This window comes from Aulonocara sp. 'chitande type north' Nkhata Bay, linkage group LG8 (assembly GCF_057382095.1).
Source record: "Aulonocara sp. 'chitande type north' Nkhata Bay isolate Kocher_YH1m ecotype deep benthic linkage group LG8, A_spYH_male_GT1.1, whole genome shotgun sequence".
Classification (NCBI taxonomy): Eukaryota; Metazoa; Chordata; class Actinopteri; order Cichliformes; family Cichlidae; genus Aulonocara; species Aulonocara sp. 'chitande type north' Nkhata Bay.
In genome coordinates, this window is record NC_141351.1 from 23,901,424 (window position 1) to 23,921,251 (window position 19,828).

General features: G+C 41.9%; 1 protein-coding gene across 2 annotated transcripts in view; it reads left to right on the plus strand.

Annotated features, from left to right (window-relative positions):
- srcin1b (SRC kinase signaling inhibitor 1b) overlaps positions 1-19,828 on the plus strand; it is a 141,811-nt gene that overhangs the window by 98,087 nt on the left and 23,896 nt on the right. For both annotated transcript variants that reach the window (XM_086304439.1, XM_086304440.1), the window contains exons 5-13: positions 1,660-1,789; positions 3,177-3,348; positions 9,370-10,307; positions 11,588-11,677; positions 14,340-14,380; positions 14,656-14,679; positions 17,419-17,579; positions 18,331-18,506; positions 18,911-19,041. In XM_086304439.1, coding sequence (XP_086160565.1) covers positions 1,660-1,789; positions 3,177-3,348; positions 9,370-10,307; positions 11,588-11,677; positions 14,340-14,380; positions 14,656-14,679; positions 17,419-17,579; positions 18,331-18,506; positions 18,911-19,041 — 1,863 coding nt within the window. The remainder of the gene's footprint in view (positions 1-1,659; positions 1,790-3,176; positions 3,349-9,369; positions 10,308-11,587; positions 11,678-14,339; positions 14,381-14,655; positions 14,680-17,418; positions 17,580-18,330; positions 18,507-18,910; positions 19,042-19,828) is intronic.

The following is a 19,828-nucleotide window of genomic DNA, read 5'->3' on the forward strand; positions in this document are numbered from 1 at the left end:
TTATTTTGAAGGAGTCTTATGTTCTTTGTTCATTGTATTTAGTTTTACTTCCCCTGTCCTGTCATTAGGCTCATATCAGCCATGTGTTCCCACTTCCCCTGATCACCTCCCGTGTCCTCTGTTTTCCGTATGTCATTGTCAGGTCGTCTGTTATCGTCAGCACAGTCTTCATAGGTTTTTCCTCATAGCTCTCACTGTGTTTCACAGTAGCCTTCGTTTACACAGTGTTCATTCTCATAGTGTCCATAGGTCTGTGAAGGTTCTCAGTCATCCAGGTCATCGTAGTCAAAGGAGCTTGCAAAGAAAAGCGTCTGGACTTCTTTAAGTTGCTTGAAGACGTTTCACCTCTCATCCGAGAAGCTTCTTCAGTTCTAAGGTCAAATGGCGGAGAGTCCCAGATGTAAACCCAGTGGGAGTGACCCCCCAAAGATGGACAAAAGGACCCCACCTTATCATGCAATTTCCTGGTGTGGGTGGGGCCAGTTTTCACAATGAGCTCACCCGAAACCCTGCCTGATTGGGACCCACACCCGTTTTCACACCTTGGCTCATGTGATTAGAGGATCATCAGGGGGTCCTTTATCCCTCTGTGGGGGGTCACTCCCACTGGGTTTACATCTGGGACTCTCCGCCATTTGACCTTAGAACTGAAAAAGCTTCTCGGATGAGAGGTGAAACGTCTTCAAGCAACTTAAAGAAGTCCAGACGCTTTTCCTTGCAAGCTCCTTTGAATAGTGTCCATAGGTTTTTCTTAGTTATATATTTTACCACTGCTTACAGCCAAATAAAGGCTCGCCTTTTGTTAACTCCTCCAACTCCTCTCTGCATCCACTTCTGGGTCCTATAAACAAAACACACCGGCGCACCCCGCTGTGACACAGCGTTTCTTTTGCCCAGAAGCAAGAGCATCATTGGCAACATTGCTGGCAACATTAGATCTGCATCAGATTAACTTATCCTGGGTCAGTTATTACCACCGAAAAAAATCGCCTGTGTCTATACATTATGCACTTAATAAATTATCGTTGACCCTACGGGTTTTATTGTAAAACAAGTATGAAATGCCTTTGTGTTGCATTAAAAGGTCTCACAAAGTCTTGAATTTAATTTGGTAAACACTGCAGAAACCCTGACTAATGGTGAGCAGGAGGAACATTTACAATCTGACCACTGACATTTAGATCAATCTGCAGCACAGCATACAGGCCACGTATAATTAAACAGGAACTTAACACTAAAATTCATTAAATCATTTTGTGTAACATATCGATTTTGACCTCAGTCTTCAGTATTTATTCCAACTAATTTAGTTAATTGCCTTTTTTTAACAGTAAATTAAGCTGAACAAAGTAAAACATGTTGTACTCTCACCCTGCTCCCACATATGGGTTTCATTGAGATGGAGAGCTTTAGATCGGAGGTGGTAACGAGGGAAGTGCCTGCTGTATAGACGGTAAGAGCAGCGCAAACGGAGGGATTATGCCAAGCAGTGTGCTTTCAGCTAAAATGGATGATTATTAGCTGCTTCTACACTGTTGAAAACTTTGAGGTGAAAATTGTTCGTACGCTCTCTGCCTTCATCACCGACTCCAAACTTCACCCCACCCCCATCTACCACTGTGAATCTCCCCCATTGCTCCTCCCCATCCATAAATGCAGGGATCTTGTTCCTCCAGCTTGGGGAGGAGACTCGCAGGGTTCACCTGACCCACGAGCTGACCAGCCTGGACACTCTGAGGGCCCTCATCGTGCACATGTTCCCCCAAAGGCTCACCATGGCCATGCTCAGGTAGGTCGACATCCACGAACGCAGGATATTAACACGTCTGCATGTTTATCGATCTGTTTAGATCTTTTACAAACGTTCTGCAGTGCAATATTTACACTTCATTTATGGCATGTTTTATAAATCAATCTCAAGGTCAGAGGCTGTCGGTGATTCATTTCAGCTCCATCCTCAACCAGCCACACATGAAAATTCATTTCTTTAAACAGATGGGGAATAAAAGCAGGAGAGGGCACTGAAAATGACGATGACTTATATTTTTCTTTAAATATCCTTTAAATGCCACATTTCATTTCCAAAAATGTCTAAAACAACCCTCAATTTAATGTTTTTGGTTAGCTTAGCTTGCTAATGCTGACTACTAATTTCTCTCCATGTAACCAGAGAACAACCCCAGAATTGAACTCATCATATATCATCATATTTTTGGTAAAAATGAGATATGTAGCTTTATCAGCTAGATTTAAATCAACCTTATTTTTGATCTATTTTCATTTTAATAACTTTTGATGGTGAAGTTCTACTAAAAAAATGTGAAAATATGTATTTTAAGACCAGAAATGATCACAGAGAATATTTAGTTTTTATATATGATTTAATAACTGTTTGAATATTTGAAAACCGTGACCATCATTAGCTTGTCGTGCTGCTCTTTTATCGCTATGTTCTTTAACCAGAAAGGAAACGGTTTGGCTACCATAAGCCATCTCTAATGGGTTTTGATGTGATGGTGGAAAGTGAGCAGACTGTAAAAAGTCAACGGTCCTTGTGTTAATCTTGTGTCCATCCACACATTTTGCAGAATTACTTAAATAAAACGACGCGATTCTGCACCAAGATCTAAAGGATTCTTCTATTTTTCATGTTAAGCCACTAAGTTTGATAAATTCAGCCTATTTTTTTTATCAACTCTTGTCTTGGTTGCAGCAAATACATATAAATAAAAATCTCATGTGGTGTCTTTGGTTTGAAAGTTGCACTGCTGACCAACACCAATAAGCTGCCCATTCATTTAATCTTAGCTGCAATATGTTTTTGAACACATGTGCGTTCAGGACAAAGAACTGGGTCAAAAACATCAATAATCATTTTCATTAAGTTCTAAATTTTTGTTTCTCTCTAGAATCTCCCATGTTAGTTATCCACAGCACTTTTTTACCTTTAAACACTGAACATTAGATTTCTGATTAACCTAATATCAGTCCGCTTCCAGCTGATTCTCTCATTACGAGCACCTCATGCAGTTAGAAATCCTCCTCCCACTCTCCAAGTGAACGTACATCACTGTATCATATTAGTGTGTAACAGATGCTGAAATTGTCTTTGCATGGACTGTTTATCAGTGTTTGCGTCTTTTTTTGTGTGTGCGTTGACAACTATTGATATTCAGGTCTCCCAGCACGGCTCTGTTGATTAAAGATGAGACCCGTAATGTCTTCTATGAGCTGGAGGACCCACGGGACGTTCAGGACCGCTGCGTAATTAAGATTTACTGCAAAGAGCCCATCTACAGCACCTACCCTGGACATCACAACCCACACCTGGCAAACGGAGACCTGCGGGTAAGTGTGAGTCTGCGTGCACACAAACGCCTGGAGGAAAGAGACAAATAAGCCTTGGTGTTCAAAACACAGAGAAAGAGGGTTAAACGCTACAGGTGCATTCATGAACAGCTTCTCCCATTTTTCTCCTTCTCTCTGGCCGTGAGGACAGCGTGTGTCTACAGAACTAAAAGAATAAACTTTGCCAAGGTCAAACACTCATGTTTTTTACTCCTCAGCTGTTTTTAAGCCGCCAGGTGAGAGGCCGGGTGGGCAGCGTGGACACCCAAGTTTGTGAAGGCGATAACTCAAGAACGAGGCGGCATCAGAGTTTCATATTCATATCATCGGTATACCTACTAAAAATCTTGGATCACTTTGGGTCTGGCGAGGTGTTGTAAAATTTTGAAGTTGATAGCGGATAGCATAAATGTTTCTACCATGTGGCCGCCAGTACTTTTATTATTTATTGTTCATTTAGATGAGGAGATTTTTAATGCTGGATTTTCTGCTTCCCTTTAGGGTTAGAAATATGACAAACATTCATGGGTAGAGAATATTTCTGCTATTTAAAATTGCAAAACACCAGTAGACCAGGAGGTTGAACAAAGCCCTAAACCAAAAGAAATATGGAGTTTGGAAATTTGCCTTTAAACGTCTTTAGAAATACAGTATCCTACTTTAATAATCAGTTCTCTGTTTAAGTGTTTTACCAAAATGCAAAGTAAGGGCAGAAGATGATCCCTTTTCTTCATTGCAGACTCAAACTCTGTGCAGTCCTGTCATAAATAATGTTTCATAATTCCCTTTGAAAACTCTTATTCATATACCCTCACGCCCACATCAATCTCCCATGAAACACTGATTTTATATCTTTTTACACATGCTAGTTTGCATTACACAATGTGTTCAGGCTTAAGTTAGTTTCATTCACTCGTCGAGAGTGAGTCATGTGACTTTTTCCCAACACTGAGCCTGGACGAGCGCCAGTCTTTCACATCTCCCGTGCTGAGTGGGCTGCATGCCAGCAGACTGCAAAACTGCAGAAACACTTCTCTGAGATGACACTCGTACTCCAGTTCGTCTGAGGACTGACTCGTGGATGCAGTCTTTTAATTGCTGAAGCTGAGGTATTATTTCCCTAACTTCAAATGAAAACAGTTCCCACCGACTCACCATATGCACATGCAAGCTAGTGCTGTTCAAATAGACCAGAGAGCCAAACTACCATTACAGCCAGATTAAATATGGCATTGCTTCCACAGGAGAGCAAATGAATGCAGTGTATTTCAACCTAAACACGTCTAGGAAATAAATAATAACAATATTAATAGAAGTTCTGCTTTGGGAAACATGGGAAAAATCTCCCCAGTAGTCAATCATTCAGTCAGAACTGTTAACATTTCAAGATTTAGGGATTTCTGGGATTCTGAGGGGATCAGTCTGGGAACCCATCATCTAGTCTGCTGGCTTGGCCTTTTGATGCTTTCTTTCAAGGCTTTCTGGGTGGCCAGCAGTTATCTGGAGGGACACTTCCTGTTGTGTCCACAAGTTTAATGGATTTAAAAAGCTAAAATCTTCCCAAACAATAGCCATTTTTTTTACACTAAACACTATTAATAGCCGTTAGACTACAAATTGAAAGCATAATGCTAATAATCTTGTCCTTTATCCAAAGATAATGAACATCTATGCACAGATACCTCTTTGGAGCGATTCATTTTGACTCATTTTTAGATCTTCCAGAGTATAAAAGATGAACATACCTTACAGGTTTGAAAGGTGAAGCCTTGATACCTGAATCCTTCAGTAGGAGCAGACTCATCTGGTGGCAAAATAAGTTCTGATTGTGAAGAAGTCCTTCGAATGTCCTTTTTTTCCCTGATGAGTTTATGGAATCAGTCACTAGATTCAAGCATAAGCAAGTATTTTGGAGACGTTGGGAAGGAAAAACTCCCTTTTTTGCAGGAAGAAACCTCTGGCAGAAGCTTGGGATGTGCAGCCCTCTGCGAGGGGAGGAAGACAGTACAAAGACTGAGATTCAGTAATGAAATATGAAGTTCATTTTGTAAATTTTGATCAATGTTTGAGTAATAAAGGAGGCTGATGCTTGGTTAGGGTTTGTGTTAATGACTGGTCAATCACAAGTCATTAACCAAAGTGTCCCTCGGTTTCTCAGAGAGGTCTCAGTTTTCATTGTGCTATAAAACTACTGGTGTATTAAAATGTACTTATCAACCCATCTTTATTTGAGCTGATGATCAGCCGCCTGTAAATCACATCCTCCTGTCCAGCAGCCACAGTGGGATTTATTTTAACACATCAATCAGTTTCTGGCAACATAAATGTGGCATCTGCTTCATTAGCATGATTACTAATGCTTCATGCATTTTGTTACAGCAGGAGCAAAGCAAACCTTTGCATGTCATTCACTTTTCGCAGCGTTGGCATTTTCAGCACAAAACCCCGAATGCATTTTGTTGCCTCCTAATTACAGTGTGATTATGGAAATGAGGATCTGCAATTTAAAGTGTTAGAGAACGCTCCTTTTATAGGATAAAGCAAATGATGAACTAGATAAATTACATTACAGGAAGGCAGACATATGCAGCGCACATGCTGTGAAAAACGAATCTACGTATTTAACAGCTGAAGTGAGGCGAGTGCCGTCGGCAGCGGCGTGTTTTCTGACACATTTCGGTGTTTCAGTTTGCTGTCTATGAAACATCCTGGGGCTTTTTGTTTGCGTGTGTGCATGCGATTGGTTTACTGTCTGCCTGTGTGCGTGATTTGCAGCTGCCCGTTAATGCGCTGGAGGTCAGCTGTTCCCAAGGGATTGTTCCCCGTCTTCAGCTCTGAAATCTTCGTAGCGTTTTACAGTCTTATCAAACCAGCAGGCTTACCTTGAGCTGGATGTGTGTGAGGTGCATTGTCAAGGTGAGGACGAGAACGTGTGTGTGTATGTGTGAGCTTATTGAACTCTTGCCAGCATAGCCAAAGATCACTCCCTGATTGCAGGCCACAAAAGCATGACGAGGATTACTGAAGCCGGACTGTGTGACTGGAGGACAGAATGAAGAGGAGATTGATTGGTAGATTTCCCACAGCGGGAGAACGGGCAGTTTTGAATGGCACAGTGGGATGAAGCTTTCAGGAGCGCACCTGCGATAGGCGTCTTGCGACTTTAGGGGGTGGAATGAAATGTCTGCATGTCTTCGGCGCACTTAAAGGATGGTGTCGATACGAGGCTGTTGCTAAGATACAAGATGGAAGATGATGGCCCCAGAGTGCTGCGAGGCTGTCCACTGGGTGTTGTTAGAAAAGACCCGAGGGTTATTATGTGGAAATATTGGCTTTTCAATTTGCATCATCTCCAGGAGAGATAGCTCTGTGCGTCACAAGCAATTACAGCGTCGTCTTCTTTTGTGCTTCTTTGCCGTATCTATTACTCTTCTGTCTGGTCGCCTTCAAAGCACGGCTTTTACTCACACCCTCCGCTCCCCGCTTTGTTTTGTCTTTCAATCTGACATGTGGGTCTGATGCCAAAAGATTATCCCTTCATGCACAGCCTGTCAATAAAGCATCAAGTGCAACTTAAACTGCACTCAGAGGGGCAATTTAGAGTCCTTCCTGTCAATCAGGAAGTGGCATCTATGAACTACTGGCTGTTACAGTAAGTTGCCCTTTTTTAAAAGAAATAGCTAGTTGTCAAGCTGATTGTTGAATTTCTGAAAAGTCAAAAACTGACAGACGTTATGGGTAAAGCATTCTAGTATCATTGTGAAATCTCTGCCTCTCCTTAACTGTGTTCAACCACAGTGAGAACAAATTGTATCCCTTCCCCAAAGTGATTAATGCCACCAGTGAAATCAGACTTGGACGTTCAGTCGCTGCTCTTCTGATGGTGCAGCTAAAACCATATACAGTGTGTGATCCTTTTCCAAATCTACCCTAATACCTGCCATCAATAGATCTCTTTAGCTTGAAAACTGCCTCAAAAACTTCTGAATTGCAGACAAGAGGTTACCTCCTTTTCCCGTCCAGAGATTTGGAGAGATGTGGATAAAAGAGAGGTGACATGCTGCAGAATATGTAATGTCTTTTATATAATAACAGTGTGATGACGTGCTATAATCATCAAGTCTTCTTCATTTTAATGCTGAACTCCGCAACAACTAGCTCGCTTTCTCTGGATGCTTTTATAACATGATTTGATTGGCCTGCAGCAGCTAAATAACATTTAATCTTCTGTGTTGTGTTTGATTGAATCCACTGTGTACAAGCGCAAAACACGAGATTAAGAATATTTTGTGAATGAACTGATTAATCTCATTAGAGAGTCAGGAGTCAAGTTTAGGTTCTAAACTTGTTTAGTTTGAATTCATGATTATTATATGAAGTTACCCTAACAGAAGCAATAAATAATAAATATAATAGCACTCTTCATGGCCTGTAGGTCCATTATGGTTGCTGCGTTTCATTATTCATGAATGTGAAAATTTTTAATCTCCCCGGCTCAACATCAAATTCCTTTTTTCCTCCACAAATCGCACTTTTAGTATAACTTTAAATTTTAAACTGTTACTTTAATGATATTTCTAAAGAATCTTGTTATTGGATTTGAACAAGTCGTTTCAGACCTCAGAGCTCCATCGAATTATTAATACTGTAACTATAATGATATTCAGCTAGGTGACGGACACCATCCTCAGTTTCACTTTCTATTTAAACCTCACTTCCAGGCCCATGACAGCTGTTGTGGGATTGGAAGTGTGGACTAGAGATAAGATGGGGAAAGGACATAAAATCAGTAAAGCACTGATTCAGTCTGTTAACAGACTCACAATCTGTCCAACAACCTGTGAGATTGCAGCAACTTCCACCAAAGAGTTTGTGACTATTTTGCCTGTTCATGTTCAGTAACACCACGTCTCTGAGTTCTCTCTATGCACCACCTCACTCATGCAGACTCCCAACATGTGACGTGGTATCTCTTCCCTTTGACTGGGTAAGAATGGATAAATGGCTTCAATCTCATAATGTCATTTACCAATAAACCATTTTCTTTAGTTGGTGAGTCAACATTGGCGAGCCTCCCATGTGGCTTGAACAAAAATGAATATAGATCATTTGGTTTAGCTGCGTGACAAATCCCTCTTAGCCCTATCCAAACACTTAATGTACATTGCCTATATTATGAACACATCTTAGTATTCAATGACTTTGCTAATGATCTAAAAGCACAGTTGCTGACTTGTTTAGCAAAATTTACTGTGAACAAAAACAGTGGAGCCGCTATGATTTACACAGGCCAAAAGAGTTGACCTTTATTTTTGCCACTGTAATGTTATCCAGGTCTGATTCACTGAGGCAGCGGTCTAAATAAAGATGCCCAGACCGACCTTCTCGCCTCCAGCTCATCTGGGGGGATGCTGAATCATTCTCAGGCAAACCAACTGACATAATTGTCTCTAGTATATCCTGGGTCTGCCCTGGGGTCTCCTTTTAGTTAGATATGCCTCAAGGAGGCCTTCTAGTCAGATATGTGAATAACCTCAAATGACTCCTTTTGATGCAAAAAAAGCAGCAGGTCTACTCTAAACCCCTCTTGAGTTGCTGACCTCCTCACCCTGTCTCTGTAATTCAAGATCTCGTTTGGAGGGAGGTCATTTCCACCACTTATATCATTGATCTTAGTCTTTTAGAGACTACTTTCAATTCATGGCAATAGGTGAGAGTGAGTCGACTAGTAAATTTACTTGCAGTGGTCCTAAAGCACCCCCAAAAGGATTCCCCAAGGTTCCACACAGTCAAAAGCCTTCTGCAAGTTTAACAACCACTTGTGGACTTGTTGGCAAAAACTCCCACACGCCTTTGAATTTTCATGAGAGTGTAAAGAATAGATGCTCAACAAAGCCCACGATGTTCTTCCCAAATTATACTTTTGACTTGTGGGCAAACTTTCCAGCACCCTGTACTGATCTGTACTCGATGGACATGTGCTATGTATCCAGGAATAACAGTTATGTTCTTTGTTTGTAGAGGGAGATGGTGTATGCACCCCAGGACTCTCCACCCAACCGCCGCCTGAGCAATCCACCGATGTCTTCCCAGCATTCATCTTCCTCTGCTTCCCCTCCCCAAGGCTCACCCTCCCGTGCTCGTCTACTTTACAGTGGCGGAAGGCCTTCTTCCTATGCCGGGCCACACCACCACACCCACTCCCTGCCTCACCCTCACTCCCAGTCCCACCACTCCTCTCCCCACCAGCAGCCCCAGCTCCACCAGCCCCACCAGCCCCACCACCCCCAGCCGGCCTTCTGCACCTCCTCCAGTGCCATACTTGAGCGCAGGGACGTGAAGCCCGACGATGAAATGGGGGGATCCCGAAGCATGGTGCTGCTGAGGGGGGATGATCGCGGTGGGGGCGGGATTTACGCAGACCCCTACACTCTGGGTCCAGATCCAAGTCGGCTTAGCCTCGCAGGGGGTCCTCACTCTCCTTTGCCAGCAAGAGCCGACCCATACGGCTCCTTATACCGCCGTGGTGGAGGTGGGGGTGGTGGAGGTGCTGCATCAGTGCGTTCACTCACCTCCTATTCAGCAGCTGCACTACAAGGAGAACTGATGGAAAACAGCGCTCTCTACAGGCCCGGAGGACCTCTTTATAACGATGCCTATGCTGCGTCTCTGTTGGCCATGGGGTTGCGGGTGCCTCCACCCTCCTCCCCGCAGAAGATACCTGACATGAGAGATTCCTATGGAGCAACCATGCCCAATCGGGGTTCTCCAGGGAGACAGAGTTTGCGAAGAGACTCTGTGACCTCTTCGGTGTTTGGGGAAAGTCCCAAAGCCCGGGGTCAGGGACCAGGACTGGGTCTCACCTCAGAGCAGCTGTGCCTGTTGGCTGGTGCCGGAGGGGATGGAGGTGGACCTGGAAGCTTCGGCTCACCTCTGCTGGGGAATGAGACAGAAACCAGGTAATTGCTGGCAATTCATATGTGTATGTGTGGAGGATGTCTACTTTGTTTTCCTATGGTAATGTTAACAGACTTCATGAGTGATTTTGATAATTTTGCCATTAAAACTAGAAATTACTCGCACCTTACCAACAACCAGTTTGTGCTCAGAGCTTGGTGATCTTGCATCTCTTCTAATATGAGAATGTCAGTACTGTTTATCACTGGTAGATGTGCAAATTTATGAATCACTCCCCAGCTGCTTTATTCTTATGGTAGAGATTAGTGATCCTGAGAAGCTTACATAGAGAAACACGTGAGATGGCAGGTGAATCACAGGCAAAGATGAGGACTTCAGGGATATCTGCTTATGTACAGTTTTAAGCAAGCGCACAAGCAAGAAATTAGATATATATGAAGACAAATCGTATACAACAGTTATGACCAATCTTAAGTACTATAAAATTTGTACAGTTTAGCAGAACTGATCAATATTAAAAATATGATTAAAAAAATTATGCTACTATCATAGTTATGTAGTGGTGGCAATGTGTTTTTAAAAAAAATGGATGCAGATATTTAGTTTTGTTCTAAAGCCTCAATTGTGGCATATTGCCCACTGCCATGTTTGTTTGTTTGTTTTGAAGTGATGAGAGTTTGATGGTGATATAATTTTATTTGCTAACATCAGCTAGCTTGGCTAGCAAGCTGCATCTTTAACTGTACGAGTGCAATGCAGAGAGACCTATATCTGCCATTTAGTGATAGTTTATAAACTAATGAAGTACTAGAATTGTATTTACTTCACAAAATGAAAGCACACACTTCTTAAATGTTCTGGTTTAGTGTAGAGCTCCCAGTGACGACACAAGTGTTGCTCAAAGTGGCCACGCCTCTAATTTCAAGTCTTAAAATACAAAAGGGCATGCTAAAACAATGCATCCATATTGCAGTTGTTATAATGTAGCAAACTATACTTAGAGACCAGAACCATTTTTGTTGCATTTAGCACGAGAGTCTGTGGCAAATGATTCACTTTGGAGCCAGCTTCATGTGCCATTGGCATGCGACACTTATTTGCTTTTTCAGTCCTGATAGCTGCTGTTTAAGCAAAAGTAGATTTATTTTTATGTGAGGAGGTAATTTCATTGATTTCATAACACAAAAAACTCAAAAGTAATTACACTTGACTTTACATTTTAAATGAGGACTAAAAACTGAGAAACCTTTTAAGTTATGTTTTATGTAAAATGTGTATGAAACATCTGTTAGCCACCATTTCTGTGCATCTTTGAATCCAGGGAGCGTATGGAGGCGATGGAGAAGCAGATAGCCAGCCTGACCGGGCTGCTGCAGAGAGTACTGAGCAAAGCGCCTGAGGCAGAAAGCCCGTAAGACACACACACACACACACACACACACACACACACACACGCAACAAACATGCATAGAAATTCTGTGAAAACACTTCATTTATACACACAAACACAGACACACGTTTGTCTGAAGCGAACAAATCCATTTTGTAGTTGTTACCTAGTGTACGATTTGTTCTTACACTTCTTTTGAACTAATCCAAAGCCCATTTACAGATCCATTCCTTACACACTGCCCTGAAAACTTGGAAATACAGAAAAGTACATGAAGTACGACCTACCCACATCCATAAAAAGTCTGATAAGAATTCAGTTCAGTTGATAATGTGTTAGAAAATATCACATTTACAACATTTGTAGACTGCTGGGAGATTTGCAGCGTGCAGTTTTAGCATTCAGGCTTAAAGTTTTATGTGATCGAAGTTTGTAAGATATTAATGAAGTGGACAGAAACATATTGTTAGTGTGATAAAGGCTTTTTAACAGGCTTTACACGGCAGGCTGTGGCTGAGAGGGAATGTCAGGATGCTTCTTCATCAGAGGGTCAGGGGTTTGAGTCTTGGCTCTTCCTATCAGCATGTTGAAGTGTCCTTGGGGAAAACTTTGAATTCTTCATTCGGGTACTCCCTTTAGGGCTCACCACAGCAGATCTCTATCATCCTCCTCTGCTACACCAAACCTCTGCATGTCCTTCTTCATCACACCCATGAACCTCCTTTCAGGCCTCTTCTCCTCCTGCCTGGCAGCTCCATCTTCAGCGTCCTTTGTCCAATATATTCACTATCCCTCCTCTGCACATGTCCAAACCATCTCAGCCATGGCTCTCTAATTTTGTCTCCAAACTGCTCAACCTGAGCTCACCCTTGACAATCACCTCCACCCACTCCTCCCCGCCTGCACTCTCTTCTTCACCTCTCTTTTGCACTTGCTTTGGATGTTTGACCCCAGCTTTTTAAACCCATCTACCTTCACAACCTCTGATATTTATAGTTTCATTGTTACACCTGTCTCGCTCTCAGTCACACGCATGAATTTATTCTACTTCTACTGACGTTCATTCTTCTTCTCTCCAGAGCATACCTCCACCTCTCCAAGCTTTCTTCCACCTGATAAAAATGTCTGCAAACATCATAGTACACAGAGACTCCTGCATGACCTCATTGATCAGCCTGTCCATCACCACAGCAAACAGCTGATCCCTGATGTAATCCCATCCCCACTTTGAATCCGAGTCGCTTCAACTACACCCCTCACCTTTGTGTTGCTGTCCTCATAAATTTCCTACACCAGCCTGACATACTTCTCTGCCGCTCCTGAAAGTCAGTACCAGTACCAGTACACTTCCCCTCCATTCTTCAGGGGTCTTGTGTTAAACATTCAGGATTAAAAAAAAGCCCACTAGAGAGCTCAATACTTCCTAAACTCCAGTCATGCATCAGTCAGTGTTCCCATGACTGATAAAAACAATTTAAGGCAAAGTGGTGTGTGTGCATGCAAAAGTGCAGCACTTTCTAAGTACCAGGCCAAGCTGTGAGAGAAACAGGGAAAGACTTATCATTGCATGTTTTGGTTATGTCGAGTTGTTTGACCAGAGTTTGTGGTGAAGTCAAAAACTTTTGCAAAGATCCAGAGAAAAGCTGTTTGTCACCAACATTAAACACCTCCAAACTGCTGACCTTTTGCCGTGAGCTTCCTCCCTGCTGTAGCAGCCAGCGCACTGCTGATGTGCTGATGAAGTTAATTCAGTTCACCCCGGGGCCACCGATACCCACTCGAGCTCTCTGAGTAGGATCGGGTTGATATTCGATCCAAATGTTGGAGCCGAGCATCCTTACTTAAGTCCTTTAATTTGTCTTTCAGGGATTTTGTATTAACAGATGAGATTGGATGGATATATTTGGTATTACTGGAGCCAGAGACATGCTGACAGATGCTGTTTTTTGGTTGTGTGTTTCTTGGTGTGTGTGTGTGTGTTTCTGGGAGGCATTAGAGACTCAGCAGGATAGCATTTGGAAGCCCCGGGAAGCCTCAGATTTGCTGTACCCCAACATCATTAAAACATAAGACAAATTTAAACACTGTGGGAAAATAGAAGAAGGGCAGGTTACAATCCAAGTACTGTTTATGAAACTGAAGAGAAACTGTTTTTGATTCTGTGTTGTGCACTTTATTGCAATGTCATATTAAAGAAAATGAAGCTGCTGGCTGGAACCTTAAAGGCGAGAAGCCCTACTGATGCTTTTAGTTTGTAGCAGCCAGGATTCCTGTGTCCTGAACCTCCCACATTTCTTTTGAGTCACTATTGTGGGTGTTCATTTCAACATCCAAAAACCAGGGAAACCTTTTAATAAATGCATATATTTAATAAATAACTGCAGGCCTTATCATCTCTGTTGGTTTTCCGCCTTTTTTCTGGTTGTTATGATATGGAAAAAGCTTTAAAATTCATATGTGTTTTGCTTCAGCTGAGGAAGAAAAAATGTAAATTTATGTTAAACAGCGATGTTCCCACTACGGTAGATCATGTAGGGAATAGTGAAGGAGCGAGGGAAAAAATCCCGACTACAGCAGCACGCACACTACATTCACACATTTTCCACCATATATCAATAGCTTCTCAGTAGCTCAGTCGATAGTGTGTTCTGGCTGTAAGTACTTTAACACTTGCCTCTTCCAGGGAGAAGATTGAGTCAGCCAGTGACTGCTCAGGAACTGACAGTAAGTCCTCACTACCAAAAAAAAAGAAAGAAAAGGAGACAAAGTATTTCCTATCACTGCCTGTCACTGCTTCACACTGCTGCCTGTTTGATAGCCACATAAATTAGCTCTTTTTCCTCACACAGAGCTGCTGCTATTTCATTTTCTCTGCATAATTCTTAAGGAGCCTCATATGTGATTGTAATGGCTGATTCTGCAAGCTTCCTCATACTGTACTGTACTGTACACGCTGGCTTTTGCTGCTCTGTAACTGGTGCCCATGCTTCTTGTTTTAGCTGGACGAACTATAAAAAAGAAAGGTAGCTACTGTATGTGTTCCTGAAGTGTCTGGTACCCCCCGTCTCACCCCTTCCCTGTTTTTATCTGGAGTCCCATGAGTTCCTAGTACATGTATACATGTCATTTTGAAGGATCTGCCTCTCTGACACCTTGTGTCCTTCACTTTCCCCTTTGTTCTATGGAGGGCCTAAACTGCCAAAATTAGAAATGATTAAATAAACAAATAAATAAAACTGGCTTAATAAAATTTAAAATATGTGATATTTCTGTTTTGTTTGCATTTGCATAACATGTTTTTTCGCTAGTTCACCTTTTTATTTGCTCTTCATAACCTCAGGAGACTTTTATACCTGACTATCAGTTTACTGATGAATTTAACTCGGACTGCCCATGCCAAGCACATTGAGTAGCTAAGTAATAGCCAGCTGGGTAACTGCCCCCTGTTAGTTTGTATTATACAAAGCAAATGTTAAGTATACAATTATCAGCCACTTTTTTAGGGACAGCTGCTCATTAGGGCAAAATATCAGCCAATCATGTGGCAGGAACTCATTTAGGGATGTACATATGGTCACATGGAACAACCTCCTGAAGTTCAAACTAATCATCAGGCAATTTAAGTGACTTTGAAGGTTGTAAGGTTGTTGGTACCAGACAGGCTCTCTGAGAGAAACTGCAGATGTACTGGGAGTTTCACAAACCCACCTGTAGGACTTACAGAGAATGTCTGAAGAAAGAAAATATCTATTGAGCTGGCAGAATAAGGTGTCTTCTCTCAGAAAATGCTTTGCTGATGGTAGTGGTCATAAGAGAATAGCCAGACTTCTTCAGGTTAATAAGACACTTTAACACACTATAAGTAAGACATGAAGCGCAGTGTCTCTGAATGCACCGTCATGGGAGCCACTTCGCGGTGCCGTAATGGCATAAGGAGGGTTTTCTTAGAAGACTTTGGGCTGCACTCCATCAATCGAATACGTTTCTGTTGTCAATCATAATTTTAACCTCACGCCTAAAATACTATTTATATGATAATCCAGACATATTACTCGTTGCAGTAGCTGACTAACCTTAGCTCGCTTGCTCACTAAGTTGTCACTGGCAGACTTTTGAATTATCTGATGATATGATGATTGGCTCAGAGAATATTTTAATTCCTGTCATCCATTCTACCATCAGACAACAGATGGATCCAAATTCAACCTCACGACACTTTTTCAAATGACAGCTGTGCTCAAATGTTGCATGGAAACAGAGATGAAGAAAGAAGCCAGGGAATACATCTGGAAAATTATAATTAAATGATTCGTAAAACTGTCTATAAAAAAATAAAATGTATATTTAAAAAACAGAATCAAATAGGAAAAACAATATGTGTGTGTGGGTATAACATATCAACTACAATAAAAAAAAAATTCTTTAGTGGATTATTCCTTACATTATGCACATTTTTAAACTTGAGCCATTTATTTTTTTTCTTTATTGCATTGTAATTTTGGCAGTTTTGGTCCTCCATAGTTTCCTGTGTTTTTGAGTGAGAAATCGCTGAGTTGCATTAAATTGGACACGACAAACTCTTTGCTTTGTCAAAGTTTTTCCCTTCAGCTTTTCAACTAAGGATGAATTTGCAGGCGATCAAAAGAGTTTGATGTTTGAACGTTTGTGCGTCAGAAAATTAGCTGCTTGTGGGAAACGCGGAAACATCTTTAGAAACATTGATTTCTTCACATAAAGTGTTCAGTTTTAGCCTCCTTTTTTCCTATTAAGGATCTAAAAAGATGATATTTTGCAATTTCAATTCATATCTTATTTCATCGCAAATTACAGATAAGTCTGGATGTTCTGAGTCCCTTGCGACTTGAATTAGACTCTTCTGAAGAGTCGTTTTAGTTGTGATTTTTATATTTTAACTTCTCCCATTCACTCCAGCTGCTCCTTTTTTCTCCTGTCAGATTTTTATCTGCGTGTCTCACTGAATGATAAAAGTTAGTCAGTAATGGTTCGATTTGCTTGAGCTCTTATCTGTGGACTCTGTGCTGGCAGTTAAAAGCTTACAGAAAGATGAAGGCTGTGCTGAATTCTGGTTGACCGGGAGAGCTGCAGCAACTGTGCCCATAATCAGTTATACACAGAACCATTTCCTCACCTGTACAGCTGTCAGCATTGGGGTGTTACAGTCTTCCTCCTTGGTGTGGACAGCTGTAATTAGTTTTAAAAGAAGCCTTGAAATGCAACTCTTACACCCCCTCCTCTGTTACTAACTGACTGTCTTCCAGTTACTTTCCTTTGTCTTGTTCTGCATGATGCGTGTGTCAGAACGTAGCACTCATCGCCATTCAAGAGGATTTTCTCATTTAGAAACACTCACACTTTGTGGCTGTCTGGGAGACGCCTCTATAACGAGACTCTCGGATTAAGTGGAACTGCTGTTTTTCACTCCCGATCCTGTTTGTCCCCGAAGCCTCCCCATGCTGTTTATCACTGTTGAGTCTACATAAGACTGTAATCTCCACCTCTGACCTGCAGCACAGATAGAACTTGTCCTGGATTTCTGTTTTCAAATGTGCAAACATCCAGTATATTCTGTATTCATGCAGTCAACCAGCAGATGTTTCTCAAAATGCAGATTTCATTTGAAGCCTCTGATTTGGTAACAGTACTCTGGGACAATTTTCTATCAGCTCTAAATGTGCTCTAAAGGATCCCAATACAAGGAATGAATGAGTTCCCTGAAATGAATATCACTTTCTGCCGGGCAGCTTTGACACCATCTGCTCCTCTGGCCCTGATGCCTCCTCCACCCTCGGGGCCCAACCAGCCTGTGACGGTGTCCCGCCTGCAGATGCAGCTCCACCTACAAAGCCTGCAGCAGAACACCAACGCCCTGCGCAAACAGCTGTCACAGCTACGCAACATGCAGGTTTGTAAACAGACAATTTTGACTGAAAACTATTTTCAAATATGCAAACTAGCGTGTCACCCACACTTTTCCCCTCCCGTGATGTCATATTTTTTGTCAGCAAGGTTGTGCAAGCTTGGACCAAATATTAATATTAATGCCCCACTGTACAATACATTGAATAGCGTTGATCACCTGCTTCCCTCCTTTGCTCTCTGTTTCACTGTTGGTGGGTCTCCTCGGCTCTGCGCCAGCAGCAGAGGAAAAGCAGATTTTTTAGAAAAGAACTAAAGTGAAACGAGTTCACAAAGATTAGGAGAATAATATACATTTATTTTCATCATTTATTATTATATATTGTTTAAAATGTAGAACTTATAGAATCCTTTAAGAACTACTTTTTGATCCATGTTTCATATTATTGCACTTTATTTAAAAGAGCCTTGTAACCATTGAGTTAAGAGGGTTTTATCTATGTGCGGTAGCCTCAAAGGGGGATATGTAATATGTGCAGCTTGCAGTACTGTTAGAGTTGAGTCCCTCGATTAAGATAAAGGATTACTGGGGAGTTTTCCTCTAACAGAGTAGGAGCTCTTTTTGCAAACAGACCAACACACCAGATGTTGTTTGATCCCTCAGGAGAGTAAGTTTTAACTTCAGTACATTTACCTCATAAACTCACAAATGCAGTTTGAATATTTGGGTACGTGCACTCATCCAATAGTGTGAATGGAAACCAGTTCAAGTTTTAAGCTGTGACTCTGTTTCCCAGCTGGAGAACCAGGACTCGGTGCTCGCCCTGCTGAGACAGACGGAGTCTGAACTGAGCCTCATGATGCTGGATGCCATGCGCACCCAGGAGGACCCGCTTCAGAGACAGCGCCTCCTAGTGGAGGAGGAGAGGCTCAAATACCTAAACCAGGAGGAGCTGCTCATCCAACAGCTGCAGTGAGTTTGATCTTAAGTAAGAAGCACAGCAAACAGTCAGGTGGTCTCGGTTGGTTCGGTGAGGTGAACGATTCATGATGTTTCCAGTTGTTTACGCAAAGTGTAGACAGTGTTTCCTGGTATGTTTAGCTGAAGTTTCATTATTTCCTGGTTTAAGCTTCACATCAAAATCAAACCAGGAAAAAAAAACTTTTTGCATTCATCTGCTAAACGATGGTGCTGGCAACAAGCACAATTTTGGGACTATTTTGTAAATGTTTTGGAAGCCAGTAGTAGATGAGTAGTAGTACATGAATAAAGTCTTACACTCAGTTTTAAAATTTGCAGGGCATCCACTGTGAATTCAGGTGTGAACAGTTACATTTTCAAAATAAAAGACATTTACAAATTTCTGTCCTTCACAGCGACCTGGAGAAGTCTGTGGAGGAGCTCCAGAGGAACTCGTCCGTGAATCACGGGCTCGTGACGGAGCAGGACGTGGAGCAGAAGAGCAAAGAGCTGAGGATGCTGGGAGAGACACTCACTGAGCTAAAAAGTAAATGCTGTCATGACCAAATCTGTGATGTTTTGTTTGTTCTTTGAATGTTCGACGCTTTAAAATCCTCTCAGTTAACGAGACTAGAGGACATAAACTACATCTGCCATTACTGATCAGGAAGCCCTTCCCTAACCCCTGGAGTGTTTAACTCCTTGACCTTTCACCTTTTGTGTTACGTCTCTGTGTTTCAGTCTTTGATCCCTCGATCCCGTTTGCTTGTTAAGTGATGATGTTTTGACCTCGTTTGCAGATGCAGTCATGTCCTGCGTTGGATGAGGCTCTCATTTCTTTAGTGCGCTGTTTATATTTTATCAACATGAAATGAGACCCTCAGAAGTTTCCAGCTGTCTTTCTGTCCATCTTTCTAGTAGCACTATTCATGTGCAGTGCACCTTTAAGGTATTTTAATCACACGGTGCACACCACAGTCTGGAATCACTCTTGGGCTGGCTAAGATTTTAGTGTGGACATTAAGCTTAGCATCAAGACTCATTCATAGAAAGTCATCCAAACCATGGATGAGCATATTAATAACTGTTGTCAGACATTCTCTCAGCTGAAGTTTGATGTTTATTTCGTCTTCCTGCCGTTTGTTGCTGCCCACCAGGAACATTTACCTGTTATTGATAAGTTTAACCCTCATCCTACATCTTCCCTCTGATAATCTGTTTATATTAGCCCGGCCATATCTCTGTAGCTTTATGCCACATAGAAAATTATTATATGTCAAACATGCTATGTTCCAACTTGCACTGAGGAACTGTTGGCACCATTGTCTCGCAGC